At 40.7% G+C, this 24672-nt stretch overlaps 1 protein-coding gene and 1 long non-coding RNA gene across 5 annotated transcripts in view; one reads left to right on the forward strand and one right to left on the reverse strand.

The window, feature by feature from the left end:
• Nucleotides 1-22789, reverse strand: part of EXOC6 (exocyst complex component 6) — a 205854-nt gene extending 183065 nt beyond the window's left edge. For 2 of the 4 annotated variants that reach the window (XM_067709986.1, XM_067709984.1), the window contains exon 1: nt 10039-10193. In XM_067709986.1, coding sequence (XP_067566087.1) covers nt 10039-10139 — 101 coding nt within the window. In that variant the 5' untranslated portion in view covers nt 10140-10193. Of the gene's footprint in view, nt 1-10038; nt 10194-22569 lie in introns of those variants that run through there. The other 2 variants (XM_067709983.1, XM_067709985.1) reach the window with 2 other exon arrangements.
• Nucleotides 10290-12684, forward strand: LOC137208436 (uncharacterized). Its single transcript, XR_010935634.1, has 3 exons — nt 10290-10344; nt 12164-12322; nt 12463-12684. It is a non-coding gene; the product is annotated as an uncharacterized lncRNA (long non-coding RNA).
• Nucleotides 22790-24672: the final 1883 nt, after the last annotated feature.

The raw sequence follows: 24672 nt of genomic DNA on the forward strand, positions 1-24672 counted from the left end.
TAGTTGCTCCGCAGCATGTGGGATCTTCCCAGACCAGGGATTGAACCTGTGTCCCCTGCATTGGCAGGCGGGAATCTCAACCACTGTGCCACCAGAGAAGTCCCTGTGAGAACACTCTAACTCCAGAGCTCCTCCTGGAATCAGGCTGAGGCTAGACTTAAGATGAACCCACAGTTTTAGAGCTCCTCTACCCTATCCTATTTCCCTCACTCCTACAGGTTTTATCTGAAAGTACTGCCTCAACAAATTACTTGCATAAGGGGGGAAAAAAAACTACCACTGCAAAGGGGACCAGATTTAATTGGATTGGACTGTGAAACAACTTATGCCCCTGAATACTGTTGAAATCAATAAAGCAACCAGCCAGCAATTACTGGACTCTAACATCTCAGTGTGATATCAAGATAAGCAGGCAGGGACTTCCCTGGTGGTCCAGTGGTTAAGGCTCCATGCTGTCAATGCAGAGGGCATGGGTTCGATCCCTGGTCAGGGAACTAAGATCCCACATGCCATGGGGCGTGGCCAAAAGATTTAAAAAAACAAAAGATAAGCAGACAGCTTAACAGAGAGATCAGGGAAAGACATAAAGAGAATTCTGCTAAAACCACTGTCATTCCAGAGTGACTGTGTACATGCCAAGATTGTGCCCTCTGAGGAGCCACAGCAGAGGCTTCACACTGTGAGGGAAATACACTTGACTGAAATAGTCCAGCCTAGCCACTAAACAAACAAACACAAACAAAAACAAGCTCCAGGGACTTCCCTGGTGGTCCAGTGGCTAAGACTCAGTGCTCCCAATACAGGGGGCCCAGGTTCAATCCCTGGTCAGGGAACTAGATCCCACATGCATGCTGCAAGTAAGAAGTCTGCATGCCACAACAAAGATCCCGCATGCCACAGCTAAGACCTGGCACAGCCAAAATAAATAAATAAATAAATAAAATAAATATTAGGGAAAAAAAAAAAAGCCCCAGAAGGTAGTTGGGGGGGGTGGGGGTGGGAATCAGTATCAAGAGTTGATAAAATATACTGTCTAAACATTTTAGTTTTCAACCACAACAACGAATTATGAGATAGGCAAAGAAATAGGAGACTATGACCCACACACAGGAAAAGAAACAGGCCCTGTGAGAGGGCTTAGATGGTGGAGTTAACAAAGACTTCAAAGTACTAGGTTCATAGTACTAAAAACAAAACATGCTTAAAGAAGTGAAAGAAGGTATGATGACAATGTCTAATAAAATAAGAGACTATTGACAAAGAAAGAGAAATCATAAAAAAGAACCAAGTTAAAATCCTGTAGTTGAAAAGTCAACAACAGAAAAGAAACACTCATTAGAAGATCTCAACAGTAGACATAAATTAGCAGAAGAAAGACTACTTAAACATAGACTAACACAGAATATGTAATCCAAACAGAGAGAAAAAAGAATGAAGAAAATGCGGAGCTTCAGAGAAACGTGAACAGCGTTAAGCACACCAACATACACATGATGGGAGTACCAAAGTAAGGAAGAAAACGGAGCAAAAAGAGTATCTGAAGAAATAATGGCTGAAATTTCCCAAATTTGATGAAAAACATTAAACTAAACATCTAAGATGATCGACAAACTACAAGAAGGATAAATACAAAGAACTCCATACCCAGACACATCACAGTAAAAATAACGAAAGACAAAGGAAAAATCTTGAAAATAAGGGGGGAAAAACCACATATAAGGGAATCCCACTGAGATTAACAGCTGACTTATCATCAGAAGAAATGGAGGTCAAAAGGCAGTGGGATAATATATTCAAAGTGTTAAAAGAAAAAACTGTCAACTAAGAATCTTATAATCAACAAAACTATCTTCCAAATAATGAAGGCGAAATAAAGACACTTGCAGATAAACAAAGACTGAGGGAATTAGTTACCAGCAGACCAGCCTTACAAGAAATACTAAGAGAAGTTCTTCATAATTAACAGAGTGAACCCAGATGGCAATATGAACACATGCACACACACACACACACAAGAACACCAGCAAAGGTAACTATGTAATTCTAAAAGACAGTATAAATGCATCTTTCTTCTCTTAACTAATTTAAAAAGCAATTGCATAGGACAATATGTACATAACTGTATTGACAACATATAGAAACATATTTGAAAATAACAGCACAAATTAAGTATGTGGGAACAAAGCTGTAATGGAATAAGAAAATGACACAACTAAAAACTCAGCAACAAATAAAGAGAATTAGAAATAGTAAATAAGTCTAATGTAACAAACTCTATAAATATACTTGCTCTCTCTCAGCTTCTTTGAAAAATAAAAAGTTATATATAGCAACAAATGTAACACCATATTGTTGTGTTTGTAACATATATAGATGTAAGATATTATAATAATAGCACAAAAAAGGGAAAGAGGAAACAGAGTTATAAGTAATGTTTCGGTACTTCACTGGAATTAATTTAGAATTAATCTGAAGCTGATTCTGAGAGCAACCACTAAGAAATAAATTTCTTTTAGACACTGGAAGAAAATCACTAAAGTAATTAAAATGTTACACTAGAAAATATTCACTTAACAAAAAATAGTAAAAATAAAAAAGTCTGGGGGGACAGAGGAGCAAAAAGAAATGAGACAGAAAACAAAAAGTAAAATGACAGCTATAAATCCAACTATATAAATATTAACATTCAATATGAATGGATTAAACAGTCCAGTCAAAAGTCAGAGATTATCAAACTGGATAAAAAACAGATACATCACACTTTAGATTCAAGGATAAAAATAGGTTGGGGCTTCCCTGGTGGTGCAGTGGTTGAGGGTCCGCTTGCCGATGCAGGGGACACGGGTTCGTGCCCCGGTCCAGGAGGATCCCACGTGCCGCGGAGCAGCTGGGCCCGTGGGCCATGGCCGCTGGGCCTGCGCATCCGGAGCCTGTGCTCCGCAGCAGGAGAGGCCACAACAGTGAGAGGCCCACGTACCACAAAAAAAAAAAAAAAAAAAAAGGGTTGAAAGTAAAAGGATAGAAAAAGAGTCAATCAATCAAGAATATGTAACAAGTATACACATTTATACACCTAACAACAGAGCCCAAAACACGAAGCAAAAACTATCCAATACCCAATAATGGATAGAACTAAGCATTATATCAAAAAGGAAGTAGAAGACTTTGAACAACTATTATCTAATGAGATCTAACAGACATCTATAGAATCTTCCACCCAACATCAGGATACATGTTCTTCTCAATTGCACATGGAACATTCTCCAGGAGAGACCACATGTGAGGCCATAAAACAAGCCTCAATGAATTAAAAGGACTGAAGTCATACAAAGTATGATCTCTGACCAAATGCAATGAAATTAGAAATTAACCATGGAAGGCCGTTTGAGAAATTCACAAATACATAGAAATTAAACAACACACGTCTAAATAACCAATGACTCAAAGAAGAAATCACAAAGGAATTTTTTTTTTTTTTTTTTTTTTTTTTTTGGTGGTACGCGGGCCTCTCACTGTTGTGGCCTCTCCCGTTGTGGAGCACAGGCTCCAGACGCGCAGGCTCAGCGGCCATGGCTCATGGGCCCAGCCGCTCCACGGCACGTGGGATCTTCCCGGACCAGGGCACGAACCCATGTCCCCTGCATCGGCAGGTGGACTCTCAACCACTGCGCCACCAGGGAAGCCCCCACAAAGGAAATTTTAAAAATACTTTGAGATGAATGAAAATGAAAAAACACAATACCAAAACTTACGGGATGATGCTAAAGCAGTGCTTAGAGGATTATTTATAGCTGCAAAAACCTATATTTAAAAATAAGAAAGATCTCAAATCAATAGCCTACTCTTCCATCCCAAAACACTAATAAAAAGGAGAGCAAATTAACCTAAAACAAGCAAAGAAAAGAAATAAAGATTAGCTACAAAGGAAATAGATGATAGAAAAACAATAGAGAAATATCAATGAAGCGAAAAGATGGTTCTTTGAAAAGATCAATAAAATTGACATTTAGCTAAATTGACCAAGAAAAAAACTCAAATTACTAAAAGTCAAGAATAAAAGAAGTCAGTATTACCAATCATACAGGAATAAACAAGGTTACAAAGGAATGCTATGAACAATTTTATACCAACAACCTGGTAACCTAGAAGAAATGGACAAATTTCTAGAACAACACAAACTACCGAAACTGGTGCAATAAGAATAGAAAATCAGAACAGACCTATAACAAGAGATTGAATCAATAATCAAAAACCTTCCAAGAAAGAAAAGCTTTGGTGACAAATTCTACCATCTATTTAAAGAAAAATTAACACTATTCCTTCACAAACTCTTCCAAAAAGCGGAAGAGTAGGGACACTCCCTAATTCATTCTATGAGGCCAGCATTACTGATAACAAATCCAGATAAAGACATCATAAAAAAGAAAACTACACACCAATATTCCCTATGAATATATATGTAAAAATACTCAGTAAAATATTAGCAAACTGAATCCAACGTGTTAAAAGGCCAAATGGAATTTATCCCAGGAATCTAAGAGTTATTCAACATTAAAAAAAATAAATGTGATACACCACAAAAATAAAACAAAGGGAGAAATAAAAACACATTCATCTCAATTGAGGAACACTAACCAACTCATTCTATGAGGTATTATTCTCATGCCAAAACCAAAGACATCACCAGCAAATAAAAGACCAATATCTCGAGAATATACATGCAAAAATCCTATACAAAATACTAATAAATGGAATCCAGCAACATATAAAAATGATTATACACTATGACCAAGTGGGATTTATTCTGCAAACCCAAGGTTGGTTTACATCTGAAAATTAATTAATGTAAAACACCACTTTGATACAATAAGGGACAAAAGCTACATGATCATCTCAACAGAGGCAGAAAAAGCAACCGAAAAATTCAACATTCCTTCATAATAAAAACACTCAACAAACTAGGACTAGAAGGGAACTTCCTCAACCTGAAAAACAGCATCTATGAAATTCCCATAGCAATATATGAGAGTGCCAGTTGTTCTACAACTTCACCAATACATGGTATGGTCAGTCTTTTATTTAGACAAGCCAATAGTGTGGTGGTTTACCCCGTAGTTTTCATTTGCATTTTTCTAACAACTAATGATGTTAATCTTCTTTCCATGTGCTTATTTGCTCTCTACATACCTCCTTTTGTGAAGTATCCATTCAAATCATTTACCCATTTTTTTAAACATATTTATTGGACTATAATTACTTTACAATGGTGTGTTAGTTTCTGCTTTATAACAAAGTGAATCAGCTAAACATATACATATATCTCCATATCTCCTCCCTCTTTCGGCTCCCTCCCACCCTCCCTATCTCACCACTCTAGGTGGTCACAAAGCACTGAGCTGATCTCCCTGTGCTATGCGGCTGCTTCCCACTAGCTATCTATTTTACATTTGGATTTATCCATTTTTTAAATGAGTTGTTTGCTTTCTTATCCGTCAGTCTCAAAGACTTCTTTTATACATTCTGGATGCAATTTTTTTTTTTTTTATCAGAGATGTGACTTGCAAATATTTTCTCCGTGTCTGTGGCCTGTCTTTTCATTAACAGTGTGTTTGAAGACCAGATGTTCTCAATTTTGATAAAGTCCAATTTATCAATTTTTTCTTTTATGTATTATGCTTTTGTAATAGTATCTAAGAAATCTTTGCCTAACCCAAAGTCACAAAAATTTTCCCCTGTAGTTTTTTAGTTTTTTAGTTTAGGAGTTTTATAGTTTCGCATTTAACGTTTAGGTTTATGATCCATTTTGAGTTAACTTTTAAATATGATGCAAAATACATTTAAAAGTTCATTATTTTCCATATAGATATCTGACGTTCCACTACTGTTATTTAAAAAGACTATCTTTTCCAATGAATTGCCTTTACATCTTTGCCAAAAATTAACTGACCATGTGTGTAAACCTATTTATGGAGTCTTCTCAGTTTCACTTATCTATTTGTCTAGCTTGATGCTAGTACCACACTGTCTTGATACTGTAGCTTTATAATAAATCTTAAAACCAGGTAATGTAAATTCTCCAACTTTTCATGTTTTTCTAAGTTACTTTGGCTATTCTAGGTCTTTTGCATTTCCATATGAACTTTAGAATCAGTTTGTCAATTTCTACCAAAAAAATTGCTGGATTTTTATTGGGATTGCCTTAAATCTAAAGACCAGTTTGGGGGAAATGACATCTTAACATTATTGAATCTTCTGATTCATGGATACAGCCTATGTGTACACTTATTTAGGTCCTCTTTAATTTCTATTAGCAATGTTTTATAGTTTTCAGGTAAAAATCTTTCACATTGTTTGCCATATTTATCCCTATGAATTTCATATTTTTTGATGCTATTAATTTTTTATTTCAATTTTTGATTGTTCATTGCTGGCACATAGAAATACAATTGATTTTTGCATACTGATTTGGTGTCCTATACCCGTGCTAAACCCACTTAACAGTTCTAGTAGCTTTTCTATGCATTCCATAGGATTTTCTCTATAGATAATTACATTGTCTGTAAATAAAGATGATTTTCCAATCAAGATTTTTTTTCCTTATCTTATTATACTGGCTAGAACCTCTAGTACAGTGTTGAATAGAAGTTGTGAGAATGAACATCCTTGCTTTATTCCTGATTTTAGGAGAAAAGCATTCAGCCTTTCACCGTTAAGTTTAATGTTAGCTACAGGTTTTTCATAGATGCCTTTTTTCAGGCTGAGGAATTTCCATTCCTCGTTTCTGAGGGTTTTTATCAGGAATGAATGTTAGATTTGTCAATGCTTTCTCTGCTTCTATTAAGATGATCATATAATTTTTTTTAGTTTAATATGAATTACATCAGTTGGTTTTTCAAGTGTTAACCAGCATGCATTCTTGAAATAAATCCCATTTATTATTTTTATATATTGTGGATTTAATTTGCTAAAATTCTGTTTAATGTGTTTTAGTGTGTGTATTAATAATACTGGTGTATAGTTTCCTTTTCTAGAAATGTCTTTGTTTAGTTTTGGTATCAGGTTAATGTTGACCTCAAAAATTGAAGTTTATCAATTTTACTGATCTCAAAGAACCAGGTTTCAGTTTCACTGATTTTCTCAACTGTTTTTCTATTTCTTATTTCACTGATGTCCACTCTGATCATTATCATCTTTCTTTGGCTCTTTTGGATTTCATTTGCTCTTTTTCTTCTAGTTTCTTAACTTAGAAGATGAGGCCATTATTTTAAACCATTCTTTTCCAGTAGAGGTGTTTAGTGTATTTCTCTCTAATTATAGATTTAGCTGTATCCCACAAATTTTGATATGTTGTGTTTTCATTTTATTCGTTCAAAATACTTTCTAATTTCTCTTTCCATTTCTTCTTTCATCCATGGGTTATCTAGATGTGCGTTGTTCAGTGTTCAAATACTTGGGAATTTTCCAGATACTTTTCTACTGACTTCTAATTTAATTCCATTGTGGCCAAAGAACCACATCATATGCCAGGCCCTGTGAAAAGTGTATAATATGCTTCTCATTTAATCACCTGGCCTCCTCCAGGAAGACTGATCTGATAAAAAGTGAGTCAGGAAAAGGTCAGGCTGAAAAAAATCTGCCACTAAGAAAAATAATATTAATAATAACTATAACAACATAAGCCTACATGCCAGCTAAAACTTAATTGAGAAATAACAACAAAAATTAATCTTAATGCTGAAATATTTATGGATGAACTGCTGTCTGGGATTTGCTTCAAAATAACCCAGGGTGAGGAAGAGTGGAAATGGGAAGAGATCAAATGAGACTGGCCAGGGGTTGAAATGAAGCTAGACGATAAATTCATGTGGTCCATTAGACTTTTATACTTTTTAAAACACTTAAATTTTCCCATAATGAAAGTTTTTTTTAAATTTAGTATTTGCATGTCACTCAGTGAAACCTTGGGAAAAGATAACAGTAGCTTAAATTGTTCAAGAGAAAAAACCACTAATAGTGCCTTCTACATGTGTGTGCAAAGAGTCTGCTTATAAATGAGAGATGACAAGTGTATATATAGGATAAGTATGAGTCAACATAGTTCGCTAAAAAGAAGAGTGTGGATTTCAACAAAGTGAGCAGGTTACAAAAATGTCCAGCAAAATAGAACAGAATGATAACACCATGAATACATATATTCTATTTGTGTCACAAGAATCTCTCAATATACAGTTGACTGTTGAACAATGAGGGGTTAGGGCCTCGGACCCTTCATGCAGTGAAAAATCCACATATAACCTATAGTCAGCTGTCCATACACTGGTTTCCTCCATATCCCAGGTTCCACATCCTCGGATTCAACCAACTGTGGATCGTGTAGTACCACGGTATTTGCTATTTAAAAAATTCCAGGTATAAGTGGATCGACAGTTTAAATCCATATTGTTCAAGAGCCAACTGTATTTCAAATTTTTCTTCTAAGTCAATTTCATCTGCTATCAAGGATACTGCCTAGCACATTTTCTCAAGAAGAAGCATCTCCTTCATAACCAATACTATTTTCAAAAATGGACTGTTCTGATAACTATACCACATACTGTACTCTTTCAGTTTCACCACGCAGTGAGGAAAACAAAGCTTCCTTTTAGTCTATGATTTCTACTTTCATTACCAAATGCAGAGTTTTATGAAAAGAATTACATTGAAAAATTAAGAAAATGCACTAATTATTCTTATCATATCATAAATGGAACTTCATTTGACAAAAATATATCAGATGCCTACCACATGCTCCGTGTTAGGCATACAGCAGTAAACAAATAGGCAAGGTCTCTAAGGTCCTGAGCTTTCTGGGCATCTAAACACCTACCCCTCCCCTGTCTACAAATAAAGAATCAAGGTCCAGAGAAGTTAAATGATTTTTACCCATGACCTCACACTTCATCAGTGGTTAGACTAGGGTAAACCAAGAACCCAGGTCTCCGGATTATCAGAGCAAGGTGGATTTACATCATAACTTGAACTGGCTTCACTTTATACTACATCCTCAGTCCACAAAATATCCAGCGCTCCATTTCTAGGAATGTATCCTGAAGAAATAATAATGATTAAAGCCCAACGAGTCCCAAGTTCCCTAAGCGAATAATAATTTCATTATCATCACAGCGAAAAATGAAACCTTATGTTTAAAAGGCACTCATCCTTGAAGAAAGTGCCTAACGCTCTAATGGATCACTATAGTACCCGGCTAATATTCTATTAGGGCAGCAGGTATTCAGTCTGGAATATTCATTGTTCTTGTACTATTTTTAAAGGGTGGAGATTCTTTTTAAAATAAACTGCGAAATGCATGCAAAATTAATGAAACGTTCGTAAATAAGTAAAAGCTCCCCAGGCTTGCAGAGCGAGCGCACGGTCACATCAGCGCGTTCCCGAGCGTCAGCTCCTCCCCTCCAGCCCACGCTCCCTCCTCGCCCACTCTGGCCGCGCGGGAGGGGCGATAATGGTGCCGGCGTCTCCCGCTCAATTTCAATTCTCCCACGCCCTCGGCAGCCCAGCTCGCCGGGGTTTCCACCTGCGCGAGCGTCGGTACCTCGGTCACGCCGGCTGTCGGCACTTAACCTTCGCCTCCGCCACGCCCGCAGCCAAGCCGCCCCCGGCCCCTGCACGATCCGAGAGCCAGGAAGCCCCAGGCGCGTCCTCGAGACCCCAGGCCAGGGCCGGGACTGGACTGAGAAGGCGGGGCGGCGCCGCGGCTCCCGCGGTCAGAGGCGCCTTGGCAGCCACACCCTCCAGCTGCGCTGTGACAGCTCCCGCGGCTGCGGCGGGCCGCGCCGACAGGTGTAGCCTCCCGTGCCGCCCCGCCCCGGTCCCGGCTCAGGTCCCGGCCAGCCGCCCTGAAGCGCCCCAACCTGCCCGCCCGCCCCCTCGCGCACCACCTGTCTGGCCGCTCCGCGCGCCACCGGCGGCGGACGACCCGCCCGGCTCCCGACGAGCGGCCGGAGGGGGCAGCCCGACACCCCGGGAGGATGAGAGCTTTACCGGAGGGTGGGCCCCACGCAGGCGGTGTCGGTGCTCTGGATCTCCTGCAAGATCCGCTCGTGCTCCGGAACGGTGCCCAGACCTTCGCCGCTCTCCGCCATCTTGGCTGGAAGCTGAGAAGCCAGCGAGGCGCAGCGCCGCGAGAACCGCGGGGGCGAGCGGCCTGTGGCGCGAGCGCGAGGGGGCGGGGAAAGGGGCGGGGCGGGCGGGGTGGGGCGGGCAGCGCAGGGGCGCGCGGGTGGCGTGGGAGGCAGCGCGCGGGCCCGCGACCAGGTGTCGGGTCTCCACACCTGCGGGGAGGCCAAGGTACTGCCGGGGGCGGCGGGGAGTGGAGACGCATGACCTCCAGCTCTCGCTCGGCACTTGTCCCTAGTTGCTGTCTATTAACTGGCTGGGCTTTAACATAGATCCCTGTATTCTGTGTGCCCGACCCTCTGCTACGCGCTGGGGATACTTTAGTAATGAGGGAGGTCGACAATCTGTAATAAAAGCTACGGGAACGTTTAACAGGGAGGCCTGATGTACTACTCTGGGTGGTGGAGAGTCAGAGAAAGGAAACCGTGTACTCAAGAAAAGCAAAATGGTGTGTGGGAGTAAGATTTATTTTAGGAATGAGCCAGGAAGATCCCAGCTGGCGACTGCTCTGAATGGATTCCTGTCCCTGCCCGCGGGAAGTCCACAGAGGCCAGTCAACTTGGAAATAAATTATAAGCGCCAGAAAAAGTAAATGACGTAAAACTATGACACCTTATGGCAAAGATAAAAGTGCAATGTGTGATTTCATGCCAAAGTCCTAGAACCCAAGTGCCCCCAAGTTGCTGTGGCTGGGATAAGGCGTGGAAGCTCTAGAGAGCAGTGGGCATCAGCGAGATGGGAAAGAAAGGCAGGTGGCTTGGGCAAAGGTACTAGTGTAGAAGAGTTCTGTTTAGTGAAGTGTTTGTGGGACGCTGAGTAAAGCAGTTTGTCATGGTCAAAGCAGCGACTGAGAAGGTTAATCAGGAAGAGAGTACATACCTAGCCCTGAAGGACAAATATTTTCTGGTCTCCATTAATCCAGGGCTCTGAATGTCCCTTTGAGTCAACCAAGCTCTTTACTATACAGCTGTGTAACTCACTCCTTCAGTGAGCTTTTTCTAGAAGCTTTATACTACTTCCATCTTCCTCCCACAAAAATCCTGGGAGATGATATTGCATAATAATTAAGAGCATGAGCTCTGAAGACTGGTGTCTTCAAGTTAATTCCCTGGTCCTTCACTCCGCAGCTGGGTGACATTGTGCAAGAACCTAGTCCCTTTATAATTCAGTTTCCCCATCTGTAAATGACCATAATAGTACTGTCTACTTCATTTTGCTGTCCCATGTTGTGTTAGCTTTCTATTATTGCTGGAACACATTATCACAAACTTAGCTTAAAACAACTCAAATTTATTATGTTATAGTTCTGTAGTCTAGATGTCTAATATGGGTCTCACTGGGCTAAAATCAAGGTGTCAGCACAACTGTGCCCTTTCCAGAGGCTCTAGGGTAGAATTCATTTCCTTACCTATTTCAGCTTCTAGAGGCCTTCCACATTCCTTGGCCCATGGCCCCCTTCCTCAGTCTTTCAAGCCAGCAATATTGCATCTCTCTGACCATTCTTCTGTAGTCACATCTCCCTTTGACTCTGACCTAGGCCAGAAAAGATTCTCTGCTTTTAAGGACCCATGGCATTAGGTTTGACACAACCCCATAATTCTGGATAATCTTCTATCTCAAGGTCTTAACGTTAATCACATCTGCAATATCCCTTTTGTCATGTGAGGTAATATATTTGCAGATTCCAGGGATTAGGACATGAACATTGTGGGGGAACCATTATTCTGCCTGCCACACTTAGTAAGGGCCCAATAAACATTACTAACATATATAAATGTCCTCCTTCCTATTGTGAAATTTCTACCCTCCTTGGAAACTTCAACTCAGATTTATCTCCTTCATAAAGATTTCCCTAATGAATCACAACCTTCTCCACTGACACTAGATTCAATGTAGCACATATATCCATTCCACCAACAACTGTTTTAAGAGTTTGCACTTGTTTTGATTAGTTCCTTTTTATAATTTGAATTTTGTTTGTTCTGTACAGTTGACCCCCAGGGAACTGAAACACGGCTGACCTCAGTGCACACTGGCTTGGAAGACTAAGGAAGCTCTGCTACATCCAAATACTTATTCTACCAAGAAACCCTATCACAAGCTTGTTTCCACTGTCTTGATGGTACAAGAGAATCCAGATCTTCTCTGGGTAATCTCACTTCCACAAGCTGTGAAAATATACAGAAAAAAAAAAGAAATCCCTTCCCAAGTCCACCAGCATTTTCACACCATGTTAAGGTCCTTAAGTTCAGAGATGACTTTTTTTTTTTATTTTGCAATTTCTTATAGTTCCTCATAGAGTCCTGCACATGGCTGAGAGAAAGTTGGAAGGTCTTCAAACCAGACAATGCTGAAGTTCTGAAGCCATTGGAAAGAGTTCAGGATGAGTTAGAAAGGAGCATTCCAAACAGGTCTGAGTACATAGGAGTTTAATTAATCCATTATTGGTAACAATTAGGAATTAAAACAATATCAAATTGTAAAAAGTTTCTTCAAAGTTGCTCTTTATATGTTGACATTAAATATAACATTTTATAATATTGTGTATTCAGTTGCCTTAATAGAAATCTGCAGCACAAACAAAACGTTACCTCAAACTCCCTGATGTTCACTTTTATCAGGAGCTTCAATGCAAGAAATGATATTTATGGACTTTTGTCAGAGGATATAAACTTCATCCATTCCTCTGGTTACTTAAAATTTTATCCTTGGGGGCTTCCCTGGTGGCGCAGTGGTTTACAATCCACCTGCCAATGCAGGGGACATGGGTTCGAGCCCTGGTCCGGGAAGATCCCACATGCCGCGGAGCAACCAGGCCCGTGCGCCACAGCTGCTGAGCCTGCTCTCCAGAGCCCGTGAGCCACAGCTACTGAGGCCTGCGTGCCTAGAGCCTGTGCTCCACAGCAAGGAGAGGCCACTGCAATGAGAAGCCCGTGCACCACCACGAAGAGTAGCCCCCACTTGCCACAATTGGTGAAAGCCCGCACAGCAACAAAGACCCAGTGCAACCAAAAATAAATAAATTTATTAAAAAAAAAAAAATTTTATCCTTGGATGGAGCCAAGTACCTGTACCTAGACCCTAGTGTTTTGGCCTTTCATACCACTGTTTTTCACTGAGTAGTAAAAAACTGAATTTTTTTCTTTGCAGACTGCGTCCTCAATTGCTGAGGCACCACCACCTGGTGTTAGCACATCTGAAATGCAGGTTCAGCTCTTGAGAGGGGAAAATAAGTCTTTTGAAAATTGAACCTGAAACCCTAGCATAAGATCCGAGAACAAATTTTTACTGTCCTACAAAGTGAACAGAAAGCCAGTTCTCTCTGCAGGAAATGGCAGGCTATCTTAGCTCAGACGATGAGCAGGACCAGAATGCACTGTTCTGAAGAGTAAAGCAAGGTGAGGAGACATATGGCACAAGCCAGCTTCTTATTTGGCAATGCCCCATACTCGTGGGGCATTCCTTTCTGGAATGTTCATTACCCAGACCTTTTCCCCTTCTCTTCTCCAACCCTGGTGCCATCTATCTAAACCCAGCTCCAAATGCCCGTGCCCTGGGAAGCCAGCCCTGCTTACATACTCCTCACTCCTGGCCTGTTTCAACACCTGCCCATAGAGATTACCTCAACGTTAAGTGGCAGTATCTTCCCCTCAAGTCAAGATGGAAGGAAGTCCATATACCACTTCTCCTTCTGAAACAGCTCTTGCTGGTTCCCTCTGTGGCTTCTGACAGTTCCGTTAGTACCTGAAGTTTTTGCTAAGAATTTAAAGCTAAATGTCCTCAATAGCTAACTATGTAAATTTTAATTATGGACGTAGCTATAACAAACACATTTATGTGAAAAAAGGCCTAAAGTGCTACATTTCTAAAAGGCTCCAAAACGAAGAATTTCAGCTATAGGCCAAAATAAAAACCATAATAGCTATTTACTGAGCACTATTTGCTAAGCCCTTTATGTTATCTAATTTAATCTTTAATAATTTAATTCATAATTTTTTTGGTAATTAAATTAATACTAATTTTACTAAAATCTAATTTCACCCTCTAGGGTACTTTTGCTATCTCCAATTTAATTTGAAGAAACTGAGACTTAGAGAGATTAGGTCACTTGTCCAAAGCCACACAGCTAGTGAGTTGGAGAAGATGGAGCTAGTAAGCTGTTCCTGTTTTTCCTGTTAATAAAAAAAATCAGATAAGAAGACTGTTCCGATGTTGTTTTACCCAGGGAATAAATGACTTAGTCTGGTCTGAAGAGGTTGGGGGCAGTAGGGCACACTGGAAGACTGCACATGCATGTTGAGTTCTTTTGGGGGCAGTGGATATTGACTTCCAGAGATCCACCCAAAATCTCTCATCAGGACTCCCGGGAGGGAAAAGATGTATCAGGAAGATTGACAGAGCAGGAGACTGGCAGAGCAAGAGATGCGCTCTGTGTCTGGCAGGAAACTAACCAGCAAAGTAAGGGTTTAACCTGTAGATAAAATCTTAACCATTAACGACTTATACTTTGAGCCGCTTGTCTACAGACTAATAAACAATCTTGGGAAAGCCCCTCCGTCAGAAGGAGGCTGTAGAATGCAGCTGCCCAGGTCTGGCATTTAAATGTTTGGGTTCAAATTCCAATTTCTCTCTTAATAGATGTGGGCCTCGGTAGAGTGACTTAACTTGTCTAAGCCTCAGTTTCTTCAAGTGTGAATTGGGAGCAATAATAGTCCCTAGCTCACCAAGTGGTGTGGAGATTAAAGGAGATAATATATGTATAATGTTGCATGAGCACTGGAGACGAGGATTATCCAACATTTGTTATTAAATCAGGAAGCCCAGAATTTACCTTCCTCTTTGGTAAAATAAAAATAAAAACCAGACACAATATTGTTCTTTTTTTCTAACTATTAACAAAATAGCCTAATTTTTTATCAGAGTTCTCTGAACCTGAACTTCATTTTTTTTTTCTGAATGCTCGATGGCAGGAAACTGCCTGAAAGTTGTTCCTGTTGTGGCTGGGGAACCAGGGCCCTGTCTTTGGGTTAGACCCTTGGTTCTGGATCCACTTTAGTGAGCCCTCCGGATCTCGCTTTAAGTCAAGGGTCTCTTCATTGTCCTTGGAGGCACACACATCATGGTGCCGAACAATCAGCGAGTCTGTCTCCATTTCCAGGCATGGGACAATGTCTGTATAGTTTACTACCAGCCCAGTTAGTATTTGTTAAATAAATAATCCACATGCAAATACTTCTCATGTTAAGCTTAATGTTGGAAAAGCATGTTTCATGAGGTAGGGTACAGCCCTACAGAAAGATTCCCTTTCTCACTCCTAGGAACCCTATAGCAGACTTCCAGATCTTTATCCTCTCAAGACTTTGCTAATATCATTCAGATGTTTCTTAAAGAGTTTAAGAGCCTTTGTTATATAATTGCAGAACTTTATCAAAATGTAGAGTACAGGCAGCCTTTATATATTGGCTCTTATCAACTAACCCTTCCCTGTGCCTCTTAGCCACTCTTTGGGGCTGTCTTGTCAGCGGCTTTCCTCCAGCTTCTACCTTGTTGGTGCAGTGACCCCAGGTGGCCATAGTCTGTAAGTGCAAGAGAACATGAACAAAGCCCAGCCAGGCCTGGGAGGGTTCCTGCTGCAAAACTGTGTCCAGGAATCTGTTCCATATCCCACAGGGGAGAACAATAGAAGGAAATCTGAAATTGAAGCCAAATAAAATCAGGTTTTCTGAAATATGGGCCAGTCCTCAAAGAAGTTCAAAAGTAATTAGTCCCAGGTTCTCTTCATTCAACAACTGCTTTTATTGAACGCCTGCTGTGTGCCAGGTTCTGTGCTAAGCTCTCAGAGCTGGCTCATCCATGCGGGGCCTAAGAAGTTGCTCTTGGGTTAATGCTCTGCCATCACCATCTTGTAATTCTTAATAATTTTTTGAACAAGGAGGCCTGCATTTTCATTTTGCATTGGTCCTGTAAATTGTATCACTAGTCCTGCCCTCAGAACGATGTCCTGAAAGCACCATTACATTGCTCATCCCAAAGCTAAACATTTTAAAGTCCACTGAGCAATTAAAGAGCAACAGTATTTTCTCTGAATTCCATTGTCTCCTTCCTCTCCCCACGGCACCCCAGCGCCAGCTTATGACACCATTTTCTCTTCTCTTTCCTCTTTCTTTCCTCCTCATTGTTGGCTTTTTATTCCTCACTCTTTCCCCACTTAGCTTTTCTTTATTGCCTTTCGCCCTCTCTCCCTCTCTTCTCACTCGTCCTATTTTTTTTTCTTCTCTCAGCAAAAAAGGATTTAGAAATGTAACTAATGTAATGTAATGAAATGTTAATAAAGGTAATAATAGCTGACATTTACTCCCTGGCCCTCCCTTTTGTAAAATAGGATCCCTGGACCTCCCTATCCTTCACCCTGACTTGTTATCCTTCATAGCACTTATTACTGCTTTTTAATTTATTTTTAGCTCTTCACTAAAATGCCAGCTGCCTGTGAGCAGGGAGTTTCCAGGTCTCTTGATGTTGCTATATCAACAAGACCATTGCCCATCCTCCACCACTGCCTGCCACATTGGAGATGCTCCATAAATATTTACTTAATGAATGAATGAGCATTTGCTATGTATGAGCCACTACATTAAATACACATAATGCCTAATTCATATAAACCTTTCAGTAGTTCTATTAGTAAGTTGCATAGAGGCAAAATTTGAACACATGTCCTTCTGGCTCCAGAGCCCATTCATTTAACCACTAAATAAACAGAACTGTCTCCCTGCTTGGAATACTTAGTTCCCAACATAAAAAAAATGTTTTTTTTAACTTCTCTCTAGTGTTCCACTGAAGATCAAGCAGCTAATGGTATTATTTAAGTGTTCAGTGCAAATGTGGCAACTACACAGCCCACCGTCATCAGGGACCCCAGGCTTTCCTGAGGTGCTGCAGACGTGGCAGGCCTCAGTCATAATTAGGCCCACAGTTATTCCTGGATTCCATTTTATACCCACAGCATGCTGCACACTACACCACTCCCATGAGAGATTCAATGAGGTCATGATATTACATTAGCATCAAATATAAGAATTAGTAAATAGGATTTTGAAAAGGGATACTTCTCTCCCCTGAATATTAGGCAACCAAAATAAAATTTATATTACTCAATCTATTCCCCCTGCTCAGAATTTCAAGATGTTGTGAGTGCTTTTTTACGTCAACACTCTAAAGTGTATATTATATTATGCTGGAAGATATATCCCGGATGTAAATTAGACATAATAATAGCTAAAATATTGAACATTTACCATGTGCTAGGCCAGCATTGTGCTAAGCACTTCAAATACATTTGAGATAGGTTTTATTATAATTCCCATTTTATAGTTTCAGAAAGTATGGCCAAAATCAAATAACTAATAAATGCTAGAGCTTTGATCTTAACATACTTAATGAAATAAGATTTAATAGAAACCTTACATTTCTGAAGATAAAAACAGCAAGAGCATCCTAGAATGTCTACAGCTGAATTTAACTAGTTATATTTTTTAGTATGTCATTCTAAGATTTTACTGTGTTTACAGTTTAGGTGGTTGTTTTTTGTTGTTGTTGTTTTAATATTTTCTGTTCTTTCCTAAAAGCATGTTATCTTCATTCTTAAAAACATTAAAGTCAAAGAAATAATAATATCCTGTTTGCTCTTAAACTGTTAAACCTTCATGGTCAGCTTTTGGAAAAGAGCCCGAGAGAGTCTGTGAGTACAAGTGTAAAACAATTATGTTATCATAAAACAATTACAAAAATTTCTTCTGGTACGTCATCATGTACAATTCCCTTTTCCTCCTATTTTTCCCAGCCCTTGGCAGGGCTTTCTTTGGATATGTCCTCTTTTTCTTCCTCCCACTAACACTGCACTGCCCTTCAATCTCTTTATCTCAGTCTCAGCTCTAGCAATAAGACACACTGTAATTTCTGAATTCAAATTGGTTCAGACATGTTATGCTTTCAAGACCTGTTCTAAGAGGCTAACAACACACCTGCAGGAACCTAAGAGGCGTAATGAGCCCAGGCTATATCCAGGTATGAGAGGGTATCCATTGGGGCCCAGGTCTAATGAGCGAGGCCTGGCAGCCGGACGTTCTAGTGTGCATATGACCAATGTAAGGATGCTGCTCTACTGTGTTATCCTAAGACCATAGCTACCATTGCTATTTTATCAGAACCACTCTCAACATGAGGATTCAGAAAACCACTACCAATGCATTGGAATTGATATACTACTAGCTGAAAGCTATTAACTATCCTTGTTCAAGGAAGTTGGTAATGCTGAATAAGGCTGAATAAGGTACGAGTGTTGTAGTTTCTTTTCTTTTCTTTTCTTTTTTTGGCTGCACCATGGGGCATGTGGGACCATACTTCCCTGACCAGGGATCAAACCCGTGCCCCCTGCAGTGGAAGCATGGAATCTTAACCACTGGACCGCCAGGGAAGTCCCTGTAGTTTCTTTAAGCATGGCTCCAGACAGCTGGTAAGCCTACCAGGGAGAGGCACGCCCCCTAGAGGCAGCAGCTGGCAAGGAGTTGGGCATATCTAGGCCAACTGGAGGGACTGGAGTAAAAATAAGAAAACCTAATAAGGATGAGAAAATCTAGTGGAAATTACCATATGGTGGTAACATGATAAAAACAGTGATGCCCAGGGCAAAAGGATTAGGGTAGCAAAACTAATTCCAGACCCCACCTGCTCATGAGTTTTAGCCTACCAAGCATCTGCCAGCCAGGTGATTTTGAACGCCCAAAGCAAAGCCACGCTAGGACAACACAGGCACTAGCAGTAGGCCTTTCTTCACATTTCTCCCTTTTCTTTGAAATTCAGTCACTGTCTGCATGGCTAACATCAAATTCCAATTTGCCACCCTGGAAATTTATTCCCCAATTCAATTGTTAGAGCTGCCTCAGATGTCTTTATTGGGTATTTCATTGGCAACACAAATAAACCATGGAAAAACCATAATGTCTCAACTCTCCCCTAAAACTATCTTTCCTTTAAAATTAATACTTTGGGCAGTGGTCCCATTTCACACATAGATGACAGCCAACACAGGACCTCAGAATCATCTGATTCTTGTCCACTTTTCCAGCAAAATAGAAAGAAGACCAAAGGAGTTGACTCAAGGGGCCCACTGGGCGAGTCAGGCAGGAGACAGGATGGGAGCAGCCTTGTATGAAGTCAGGAGGTAGGCGGAAGGCAGCCCGGGCAGGTGAATGAGACTATGGCCATCGACAACATGAGTCCCGGTCCCAGCAACCCCCTCACGACTCCTAGGTGGAGGAGACCCATTCTCTCAGAGGATGGTGGGGCTACGTGTGCCAGGAAGCCTTGCACACCCTGTTAAAGAAGGGCTGTTGAGCCATCCTTAAAGGACACTAGCAGAAATCATCTCTGGGTTTTGAGTTCCTGAGCTCTCTGAGCTCACCTTGCTAGAGAAACAAACCCCACCTGACCCTGATCTGAACACTGACCTTGAGCAGGGCCACCTCAAAAACAAGGTGGGTGGGGAGAGGAAGCTAACAGTTTAGGATTTTACAACAGAAAACGTCTGTAGGAGTAATGCCTTTCTTCTGTGACAGAGAAGGACAACTAGGAGAATTCTTGGATATTTTCTCTACCTCAATTCCCAGGTGCAGGGCTTTCCCTGAGAATGTTTCTCCGCTGTATTCCCAGCCCCATCCTCTCAATGTCCTAACCCTCCCCTCACTGTCCGTTCCAGCCCTTGGGCCAATCTCCCTCCAGCCAAACTTCTTTTCCACCCTCTCTGCCTTTAGAACTTGTAACTATTCAAATACTTTAGCCTTCTCTTCTTCCCCGAAATGATGACTTTCTCCCTGGACTACCTTCTTTCTTTTGCCTCGCAAGGTCATCATTAGTTCAGAAGCTCATACAAGTCAGTTCAACGAATACTTATCTAGCTACTGTGTGCCAGGCATGGTAGAAGCTTCTGCAGAGGATGCTAAGATATAAGTAAGACACAGGTTGTGCCCTCAGGAGTCTTTAGCCTGAGAATGGTTATAGTATAAAATACACACACACACACACACACACACACACACACACACACACATCCAAGTGAGTCAGAATAAATGCCCTGGATTCTTTGGGGCTTCAAAGGACGAAACGCTCACCTGTGGTTGATGGATCAGAACATTTGAGCTGTGCCTTGCAAGATGGGCTGGATTTGGGCAGGCGGAAATAAGAGTGAAGGATAATAAAGGAAAGGAACCATGAGCACGAGAAGGAAGAAAATCTCAGGGCATATTATCAAATAGTAAACACTCCAGTTTGGCCAAAATGGAAGTCCTGTCTTTATTTTCCAACCCTCATATTTGGCCACATGAGCTGATTATGGTCCATAAGAGCAGTGAACCAGAATAGGTGACATTGGAATATCAATGACATGCACAGGGATGTGTAGAAAGGCGTCGAATGCTAGCCTAAGAGCTCTTCATCTAATCAATGATTACAGCAACAGTTTAGGAAAACTAATTTTGGTGACTATTGTCCCAATTAAAGGCTTGTTAGGAGCTCTGTTCTATCTTCCAAAATAACATCGAGGTGTTTTAACAGTAGCCTTTGGAAAAGACGGCTCTTACTCCTCATTCAATAACCTAAATCAGGGCTTCCCTGGGGGCGCAGTGGTTGAGAGTCCGCCTGCTGATGCAGGGGACATGGGTTCGTGCCCCGGTCCGGGAGGATCCCACATGCCGCGGAGCAGCTAGGCCCGTGAGCCATGGCCGCTGAGCCTGTGCGTCCGGAGCCTGTGCTCCGCAACGGGAGAGGCCACAATAGTGAGAGGCCCGTGTACCGCAAAAAAAAAAAATAACCTAAATACAAAGCTAACAGTGGGCATTCCAGGTCCACTGGTGGTGATGACAGGCAGCACCTGGAGAAAATATTTGTGCTGTGTCTACTCTTGTGATGCTGGGAGAGTGCTGTGACTGCCAGATCTAAACCAATTCTTTTCTTCAGGAAGACCAAGTACAAGACTGGGGATATTTGCCCTCAGAACAGAGGGTAGGACAAGAACCAAAGCAGGAAGTCAGGTCCGGTACCAGAGCAAGACTAGCTGATAGTTCCAAGGATGGATGAAACCTGTAGATGTTGGCCAGGGTTGTGAGACCAGGAGAGAAGTAGAGGGGGTCAGGGGTGAAGACCAAGGGCTCTAAAGCAGCAGTAGCAGCAGAGACCACAGTAATTAACACACATCCAGGCTCCCTTTATCCCCCTCTCATGTTTCCCTTTAGACTTCTGACCTAGCCACCAGGGAGATGCACGAGTTTTGAGAAGATGCTAGTACGGTATAAAGTATGTTCCATTAGGAAAAAATTACCAAGTTTCCTATTAGTGAAAAGCTTTAGTTTCTTCTACCTATTGAATAGGGTAAAAATCACCTGCCCTTCTTCAAGGATGTTCATGATGCTCAGATAAAATGAAGGTGTAAGGAACAGTTATAATGGAGCTGTAATTATTTTTCAACTGCACCTACATATTGACAGCCCAAGAATCAACAAATAAATATCAACATCTTCCCATACCCCCAACACCACCCTGGGCCATTTGAAAAGATTCAGAATTTATTTAATGCAAAATCAAATTTAAACATTTGGGAGAAATTTATTCAGATTTAAACTGTAGGATTTCAAAGCATTTTGTCCTGGATCTTTCTGAGACTGAAAAGACAAGAGCAAAAAAAAAAAAAAAAAAAAAATCCTTTCACTTAATCTACAAATATTAGTCAACAAATATTTATTGTCTATCACTGTCACATTCAGTGATTGCCATCCTGTTCCCACACTGATAAGTGTCAGGTACAGGCAGACAGTCAAAAAGACTTAAAATTTTAAAACTGCCCGTTTAACACAGAGATACATGGTCTTTCATTTTAATCCTGTCCTTGAACTATGCAAATTAATCCCCATCTTAGCAAAGAAGCTATTTTTAAATCTTATATAGAAATAAAAAATACATATCCAAAAGGTCACTATATACCCAAGGGCAGCAACAATACAAGTAAGCATTGTACGTTTTTTTCCTACAACTCACATCCACTCACATATAAATGAGTCTCAATCTATTTGGAGTTGGCATGAGGTCCTTTTTGATCACTTGAAAGTCAGTTCTATTTTTTTAACCTTGTGGTGATGAATCATGAAACAAATACAATGCAAAAAAAGTGGATTATTTATTTACTGTCATTCCTCTAAGGATAAAATTTTGAGATTAGGTATGTACAGAGTTGTAACCATTTTTCAAAATTTATTTTTTATTCTGTTTTAGAGAAAAGGATAAAAAGAAGTGAATAAGACTACCTTATGACCACTAAAGAAGAAACAACAAAATATAAAGGAGCCGTACCTTAAAGTAGCTTCAATGGGCAGCTCAAAAGATTGAATCTCAGCCAGGACATTCTCATAGGTTTGATCTGGGTCTTCCACCAACATTGCTCCTGATTTTCCAGCCGCAGACATCAGATTTTAAGTGCCAAACAGTTGTAATTTATAAGAGAAATGCAGTTTTCCTTATAATTATGACAAGGATTCTGTGTTCACCCAGAGTAGCAGCAAAAACTGAGCTCACTGTCTGACTTCATGCTATCAAAATCCTTGCTTCCAAGAATGTTGCACAGCTGTTGCTGTCCTGTCTCTACTTATAACATTTTATTTATTATTAACCTTGACACAGTTCAGAAAGTTCCTGCCTGATGCCTGCTGTATTTATTTACTTGTTTCTCAAAGACAGTAACTGCAAACTTTGGTAGGAATGAGAAGAATTATACTATAAAAAGTTATTAAGTACAATCGACTTGTTAGGGAACATATTATAATGTTATTTATGCTAATTACACCATTGAAGCTATGCTCCTAGTTATTCCTGCAACTATACCCTTGCCTACAACCCTAAAATATATAACAATCAGAGAAAAACATAACAATCCTATAGGATATAATTTTGAGGTCACTGGACAAGCACCTTGGTTCTCCATCTGTTTCACTTCTCCACACTACTCACTGCTGTATGAAGTTCTACCATTATAGAGCCATTCCTTTTTTTGTCTCCTGTTCAAATACAAATGCTCCTGGAAGTACATTTTAATCCTTATCAGTCATTTATGCCTTACTGTGAGTGAGTTTGCTAGACCCTTTCTGCAGGATAGATTTTGATGGGGAGGGCGAAAGCATGAAGGTGCCAGGACATTAAGGGGCCTGGTTGCCACTGAGAGGAAGAAAGTGTGCAAGAACTAGAGGCCTAAAATATCAAGGAAAAATGTGGCCGACAGCCAGCCCCAAGCAGGCCTAAAAAATTAAATGGGTACATATTTCCCATTACCATTTGTACTAGATCTTCCTCAATTCTGAGTTTAACCTCATGCTTTCTTGCCCAGTACAAGAAAGTGGTTATTTAAGGGATAAGTAGGGACTTCCCTGGTGATCTAGTGGTTAGGACTCCGTGCTTCCACTGCAGGGGGCATGGGATCCATCTCTGGTCGGGGAACTAAGATCCCGCATCTCACATGCCTCGCAGCCAAAGAAAATAAAAAATAAAGGGATGAGTAGTGACATTCTTCCATATGAATCTACTTTTTTAAAGTTTTTACCAGATTTGTTAATAATGCTCCAAAAAGAAGTTGAAGTTCTTTCTCCTCAAAATGTACTATTCATGTAACCACAAGGCATATGTCATAAATTGCATCCACTTTTCACTTTTCCCTGCATCCATACCCTTGCCAGTGCCTCACCGATTGTCCCCCCATGCCCCAGGACTTTGGGCTTAGCCCATGAGTTCTGCTGGCCAATGATATATGAGCTGAAGTGACAGTATGTGAGCTCCAAGCCTGGGCTTTGTAAGGCCTCACATACTTCTCTTTGCCCTCCTGCACCTCTGCCATCACCTGAGAAAAACATGCCCTGGCTAGCTTGCTGGTCCAAGGAGGATGAGAGATGTATGAAGCAGAGTCATCCCGACTGATCCACAGAACTGCAGGGAGAAGCTTATTTTCCCAACCAGCTGCAGCATTCTGATGCAGAGCTGCTCACCCTAGCCCCAGCCAGATCAGCCATGCCCCAAATACCCACAGACACAGGAGCAATAATGAATGATGGTTCTTTGCAGCCACTGAGTAATGGGTTATACGCAGCAATAGCAAACCAATGCAGCATTCTCCACATCAATTCCACCAATAGGCTCAACTCTTAGCCCTAGTTTTCCTCCATGGCAGAATGGAAGAAATGCATTAGGAATATGTCTAACACCATTTCCCCTTCTCCAAGACCTGACACAAAACAGTAACTTTCTATCTTGTATTAAAGTCATTTATGTGCAGGGTTTTTAATTTATACCAAATTATCAGATTATTTAAGAGCAGAATGTCTATTTGATTTGTATTTGTATTCCCTGTAACACAACACACGGTCCTGTGTAACAGTAGGTGCTCAAGAAATGCTTATTGAATGAATAAAT

The sequence above is a fragment of the Pseudorca crassidens genome, chromosome 16, assembly GCF_039906515.1.
Source record: "Pseudorca crassidens isolate mPseCra1 chromosome 16, mPseCra1.hap1, whole genome shotgun sequence".
Lineage (NCBI taxonomy): Eukaryota > Metazoa > Chordata > Mammalia > Artiodactyla > Delphinidae > Pseudorca > Pseudorca crassidens.